This window comes from Rutidosis leptorrhynchoides, chromosome 5 (assembly GCF_046630445.1).
Source record: "Rutidosis leptorrhynchoides isolate AG116_Rl617_1_P2 chromosome 5, CSIRO_AGI_Rlap_v1, whole genome shotgun sequence".
Taxonomy (NCBI): domain Eukaryota; kingdom Viridiplantae; phylum Streptophyta; class Magnoliopsida; order Asterales; family Asteraceae; genus Rutidosis; species Rutidosis leptorrhynchoides.
The window spans coordinates 27,194,314-27,201,353 of NC_092337.1; the positions used below are offsets into that span (position 1 = coordinate 27,194,314).

General features: G+C 36.5%; 1 protein-coding gene across 2 annotated transcripts; it reads right to left on the reverse strand.

The window, feature by feature from the left end:
- Positions 1-279: 279 nt before the first annotated feature.
- LOC139847222 (peroxisome biogenesis protein 5-like) lies at positions 280-6,804 on the reverse strand. 2 transcript variants are annotated; one of them, XM_071836874.1, is made up of 15 exons: positions 6,578-6,804; positions 5,098-5,169; positions 4,331-4,583; positions 4,005-4,198; positions 3,654-3,908; positions 3,427-3,549; positions 3,185-3,343; positions 2,898-3,091; positions 2,144-2,390; positions 1,974-2,058; positions 1,786-1,895; positions 1,496-1,708; positions 709-775; positions 534-627; positions 280-445 (listed from the first exon to the last, which is right to left on the reverse strand). In XM_071836874.1, the coding sequence occupies exons 1-15, from the start codon at positions 6,683-6,685 to the stop codon at positions 367-369; spliced, it is 2,253 nt and encodes a 750-aa protein (XP_071692975.1). In that variant the 5' UTR covers positions 6,686-6,804; the 3' UTR covers positions 280-366. The 2 variants fall into 2 exon arrangements, with proteins under 2 accessions (XP_071692975.1, XP_071692976.1); XM_071836875.1 differs by lacking the exon at positions 5,098-5,169.
- Between the last annotated feature and the right edge of the window lie 236 nt (positions 6,805-7,040).

The window sequence follows — 7,040 nt, forward strand, 5'->3', positions numbered from 1 at the left end:
CCGTGAGTCGCAAGCTTCAATCATATCTTGAGGTGAACGGTCGTGGTATAAGTCTAACTTAGTGAAACCATGTGCGTCTAACGTAAAAAAATTTGTGCAAGTATTTCGTTACTTTTTATATGTAGACCCTTTAATATGTAGACGTTATTTATTTATTTATTTTTTGCATACCAATTATTGATGTAATAGAAATAGAAATAAGATTAATTTCGGTTAATGTTAAACTCATGTGTTTATTTACACGTTTAACCTTAATCAACAACATATTGACAGCAATGATTCATCTATAATGCACGATCTTATATATTATAAGCCACATGCATACGATTCGTGTAGGATTAAATAACATCACGATTCCAACATAAATTATAAAGGGAATTCTTTTTGAAGAACATCAAGATTCCGTGAGTCGCAAGCTTCAATCATATCATTCCTTGAAGCACAACTGCAAACAATAAGAATACTAGGACGTTAAACACACCATAATCCAGAATTTTCACTTGTTTAAATTTTTAAATCCATAAAACATTCACCTTAAGGAAATTCTCAGATATTGCCAGGCATTATCTGCCTTTGGATTCATTGCTAGTGCACGAACATAGTAACGAATTGAGTCCTCATACATACCTTGTAGAAACATCATTTTATCATCTTCAAAAATTAAAAAACTTCAGAAGAATTGATTCAAAGAAACAAAAAGACAGATAACCTGATTCGCATAACTGATACCCATGTTGGCCCATGCACGCACATAATTGGGCTTCAGATCCAACGCCTAACAACACAAAGCAAATCACCATTAAAATGGTTAGGTTAAACGTACATGTAGGAATTTTATATCTTCTATAGAAGTTGTGATGTGGTCCAGCGGTCGCTGGCCTGCCTCCTTTAGGGGAGGTCAGGAGTTCGACCCCCGTAGGCTACATATTAAAAACACAATTTCATCCCTGCCATGAAGTATCCACCCATGGCACCTTTCCTATATCGTTTGGGGGGTAAAGGGGAGGGGGGGTTTTACTTGGCCGTGCCCTTGGATCGGTTTCAAGGTTTCCTCCCGGGCAGCGATGGGGGCGGGGTTTATCGCTGCATCGGCATAGTCGAAACGGGAGATGATCGCAACGGATGGTTAAAGTCCCCTCGGGTGATCCCAATCGCTGTTAAAAAAAAAAAAAAAAAAACTTCTATGTATACCTGGCAACTAAAGGGTCAAGTCGGCCCATTGACACTTTCAAAGACCCATTAGATCTATCTCTATTTATTGAACTTTAGAATTTGATACCCTTTAGACCTATTTCTTTATATTTTGTATGCGACCCAATAAGTTGAAGAGAAACTCATTGGACCTTTTTTTAAGGTTTGGGGTTTACAATGCCAAGCTTTTTCTCAAGACCCAATTGACCCAAAAGTTTGACCTAATTGACACAAATTTAAAAGTATGGGTCTCAATTGCCAGGTACATTTCTTCTATGTATGAATGTGGTTAGTGAAAGATTACCTGTTGGTACGCGTATATTGCATCAGCACTCTGAACACTATTTGCTTGTGTGGCCCCCAATTTATTCCATAACGAATAATCTCTTGGTTTAAGTTTTAAAGCTGTTTGAAACGATTCAATGGCTTTATCGTATTCTCTCGATAAGTTATATAATACACCGAGTACAATATGTACATGTGACATAACAGCCGCCTCATTGAAAGTCCTAGCAACCTGTACAAATCTTACCACATAAAGAACCGCACTTTAACGTGTTTCTATAATAAAAATAACCAACCGAAAACACTCACGTCTGCGTAATAGAGCGAATGCGAAAGTTCGGGAGGGGCAATTTTCCCATACATGGGATGGTTTTGTAACCAACTGTACAAATATTTCAACGCCGCCTGCTGCTCCAATTCTGTGAACATTATAAAATTAATAAAAAACATTTAGAATAAACAAATATTTAAAGGAAGCGTTTTTAAGAATGTATAACCATTTGTATGGCTGACTCCGAGGGCAAGAAGGACTTCCAAGTTTGTGGGGTCCGCTTCCTGTGCACGCATCATTGATGCAGTTGCCTGAAGTACCAACATATTCAACATAACTGATGATGTAAACATAATTTAAATTAAGATGTCATCAATGATTAATGATGTAAGTAACCTGTTGGTCATCATCGTTTTCAGCATGTGCTACACCGAGTAATCTCCAACCTTCAGCATTATCGGGGTTCTTCAAAACTTCGGCCTCTAAAGCAAGAACTGCCTCACTTAAAAGACCTTTACGAAACAGTTCTTGACCTTCTCTTAACGGGTCAGGATGACCAACGTAAGGGTTCAAATCAGAAAAGACGTATACGCCCCTTGAACTATCAGCTTTCTGCTTCATCACAGCTTGCTCATTTAGATACCTAAACAAACCCCATGTAAGAACACATTTAAAACAAAAATCATCATACAAACAATATGTAAAGAAATAAGACAGATTGAGCGGATAGTCCCTGTGGTTTACCCCAGTTTACGCGGATAGTCCCTAATTTTTTTTGGTAGTCCTCATGATTTATATTACTTGCGTAGATTGTCCCTCAATCTAACGGTTGTTAGATTTTATCGTTTGATCCCATCACGTGTCAGGCACATGCGGGTAAAATGGTCATTTTATCTTTTCCCTTCATAACCTTTTTCATCTCTAGAATGTCTCAAATCCTAATTTTAATCGAATTTTTTCCCTCATGTGCCTAACATGTGAGGAGATTTAACAAAAAAAATAAAAATATAACGATCGTTAGACAGGACTATCCACGCAAGAATTGTAAACCACGAGGACTACCAACGCAAAAAAGAAGTTTAAAGACTATCCGTGTCGATTGGGGTAAACCCTAGGGACAATCAGCGTAATTATGTCAATATAGACTTGCTCATCGTATGCACTTGCCCAATTATCAGCAGAATCATCCCCCAAAATCCCGTCACTGACCTGAAGCCCAAATTCATCGGCCCAATCGTTTACTTGCAACTTGGAGAATTCATCGACCCATTGATCATCTGCTGGGCCATGATGCACACGTTCACTAGCAAATTCATCAGCCCATCTATCATGAACCCCAGAAACCTAAATCCAAACATCCATTAACAATTATATAAACTGAATACATGTATCACAAAGCAAATAACTTAACCCGTGTACAAGAAAATTTCTACTTGCCTGTTCATGTGCATGCTGATCTGCCCAAGATGACGGGCCCGCATTATATTGTTGTTGATATTCATTTGCCCAGTCACCACCTCCAGACTTAACTTGGTTATCCTCAATAGTCAATTCCCCACGACTCATCTTTGAAACAAATTGAAGGAATTTTGAATTCTGCATATCGCCAAATGATGACATCAGCAATATAAGCCAAAAAAGCAAAAAACATTATTAACGAATCTCGTTATAATGATAACCTGAAACTTAGGATTACTATTCTGAGCTAAAGTGTGTGCAAGCATACGAGTCTGCTCCATAGCAGCCAATGATGGAATGTTTGAACCTGCCATTCGATCCACAGATGTTATCTGAGTTTGTTCCTAAAATCAATATCAAAACATAATTTTTTTTTTTTTAATTAAGATAATAAAAAGTCAAATCACTTTTTAACATGTTGAACTTTAGAGTTGTAGTATGTCCTTACATGTTCAAATTCTGAAGCCCAACCACCAGCACCATGTTGTCGTTCAAAGGATAGAGCCCAAGAATTCGGGTCACCTTGGCCCAATCTGTGTTGGGCTTGGGAAAATTCATCGGCCCAACCATCCGCACCATGTGGTCCATGAACCATGGCTTGAGACTCACCCCAATATTGTTCCAGCTCAGGATATCTTCCAGGCATTCGGCCCCTAGTCAACCCTTGATTGTCGATTTCTAAAGAAGATAACAGAGCGTTCACCTGAATAATTAATTATACAGATAACTAGTTTGTATGATTGTATCTTGACAGATGGTAAATTAAGAGTAAACTTGATGAGTAAGTTAAGAAACAGACCTGGCCATTGATGAATTCCTCGGGTTTGTCAGCAAAGATATGTCGAGCCATAATACTAGTTCGATCACGTATGCACCGTTTGTCCACGTCAGACAACCCTAATACGGGTAGTTGGGTAGGACCAAAAGGAGCACCACCATGACTACTGTTAACAAAAGAATGCAAAAAACTTGACAACACTCTTTGAGGAGGACCTAGATTGTAATAAACACAAAAACATGGTGAACACAAACCTTCAAACTTAAATGAGTAACGCCTTATACATCTCTAAATTAGATGCAACATGGGCTGCTTAGTCATTTTGAACAGAAATCTTATACATTTACCATTTAATTCTGGTTGAAGCTGGGGTTGCCCTGGATGAAAATGCGGAATCTGAGGATTTTGTATCCCGTCCCAAACTTCAGAAAGTCTGTTGTCATTTGCAGCACGAAAACCATTTACAAAACCTGAGTTGTCATTATGCAGATGATGTTCCAACTCTAAACCAGGAAGGGCTGACAAGGGCTCTCCGGCTCCTGAATAAAGATTGTTGCCAGACGTATTAAGTGTTGACGTAGGAATCTCCTGCAACCTTTCCTGCACATAAAAGAAAATATTAAAGACAATTTGATTATTCAACAACATGTAACAGACGCTGTTTACTTTTTGGTGAATTTGCCTCTGTTTCCATTTGCCTCTTAATGGGAAGGGGTCTTTGATTCTATGTCTTCTAGAAACAGACCAATTTTTAGATTAAGTGGCAGAATTAGTGACAAAGAAACATCATTTTTACTTGCTGAATTAAGAGCTATTCAGAAGATCATCAAGTGGAAAGTAAATAGGCCCAAGTCATATTCGTGAACAATGTTACGAGTTATGACATAAAAGTTAGACAAAATTGCACCGTTGGTCCGGTATCTTTGTATCAAAAAGCACGGATAACATTTATCTATTTATTTGACGTCGTTGACCCTCATCTATCGTTATTTAGCACCGATGACCCCGTCCATAAACGCTGTTAGTTTTATCACGTTAAATTTCTTCACGTGATAAGCACGTGAGGGCAATATAGTCAACTACACTTTTTCTTTGTTGGATACTAGTCATGTACCTGGCACGTGAGTTTAAGCCTTTTTAAAATTTCCCTATTCCATTTGAGTCCTCCCTTCCCAATCTTTGAACCCTAATTTTCAATTACAGGCATAATCATCTCAATCAAAATCCAAATTAAAATGGTTTGTGTATTGAACAGATTACATATTATTAATTTATGTATCTACATTTCAAACTTAGTTAATATATGGCAACACAGAGAATACTGAGTATATTTGATATCATGTGTTACCATATTAAGTCACTTGACAAATGAACCATTAAAATGGGTCAAAAATGCAACTCAATGACACACTGAAGACATGACACTCTTTAATGTTGCTTTGGGTCATGACGCAGTGAAGACATGACACATGATACTCTTTAGACTTTGTGTAGTTCTGACTTTATATTCAACAATAGGCATCTTTTACCTTAACACAAATAAAGTCAATTAATCAGCAGAACCATGGTTGTTAAATGAGGACAGTTTTTACTCAATAGCACTGTTTTGACTCATTTTATATCAAAATATAACTGTTTTGACCCATATGTAACTGTTAAACGAAGAGTTTTGACTCATTTTATATCAAAATATAACTGTTTTGACCCAAATTGACCATATAATTCCATCAATTTTTCGATTCCATATTCGGTTCTGGTAGAATAGTATGAATCAATCATCATCTTACTTATTTTAGATCGTAGGGGTTTTTTTTTTTTTTTTTTTTTTTTTTTTGGTTATAAAAGTCGTAGGGTTTATTGCCATGAAACAGTTGTCTGGCAAGACTTACATCATTTAATCCAATAGTGACTGGACGATTTTGCCCTTACATGGCAATCACCTGACTTAACTTAACGGTGACTAAACTAACATAAATTAGGCTGAAGATCATCGGTGCTAAATAACGATAGATGAGGGTCAACGACGTCAAAAAAAAATAGATAATGGTTATCCGTGCTTTTTGAAACAAAGATAACGGACCAACGGCGCAATTTTGTCTAAAAGTTATGATCTTGGCTCATCAGAAAACTAACTTCTACACTACCAGTATACACTAATTCTATAAAGTTCACTAAGATCGACACATATATTCACAAAATTGAGATCACCAGTAGTTAGTTCCTGGTAAACCAGACTACAGGTTTCTAAAAACTACCAACTCTAAGCAATAAAGAGTACTGATTTCAGATGAGGCAGCAAGAACAACAAAGCTAAATAAGATATAATAAAGCTGCCAATATATACATTCAACATATATCAGGCATTTTCAGATCATCATAAGTTCATAAACAGAATACAATATCAAAGTGAGTTGGAACAACAGCTCTCAAGTATGTTAACTAATTCTCATTATGCTTATATTCAATCACATGTTATAAAATTCCAGCTATAGAAACATCAGTGATACAGATGAAGAACCAATTAGGTTGTAGCAGGGCAGTTACAGTAATGTATAAAACTTATACTGTAATAATAAAATTATAAAATGAGATACCTTTTGAGATGAAGAACCAATTAGGGCATTGGCAAGAGCACCGAGAGGATTTGATGAAGATGAAGGGTTACAATTGGCCCCACCGGTCACCAACTCCCTCATCGCCATCTCTGTCTTCGATTAAACAATTAATTATTTCAATGTCTGCAACAATCGGAAGCTAAGAGTAGAAACGCGAGACACACGATCGAGTTGTTAGATAGATAGATATGGATGATAATGGACCAAAATTTGTTGAGGAAAGAAATAATACTCACAATAAAAAATTATAGACAAATCACGGGTTTATTAAATAATCTAAGTTTGAACATACTATATACTACGGAGAATACTTAACAAATGATTGAGAAAAATAACCAAATTATTAAAGTCTATAAAATGTATATAACAAATAATTATAGCAGAAACGTACCACAAATATTTTGTTTGGAACATATGCATTTGAAATAATCAAAGATAAGCT

Coding starts and splice junctions, on each gene's coding strand:
- LOC139847222 (XM_071836874.1), bottom strand. CDS start 6,685: ATGGCGATGAGGGAGTTGGTGACCGGTGGGGCCAATTGTAACCCTTCA. Junction 3,909..4,004: donor AGGAATTCATCAATGGCCAG/GTCTGTTTCTTA, acceptor TTAATTATTCAG/GTGAACGCTCTGTTATCTTC. Junction 776..1,495: donor CAATATACGCGTACCAACAG/GTAATCTTTCAC, acceptor TTGTGTTGTTAG/GCGTTGGATCTGAAGCCCAA.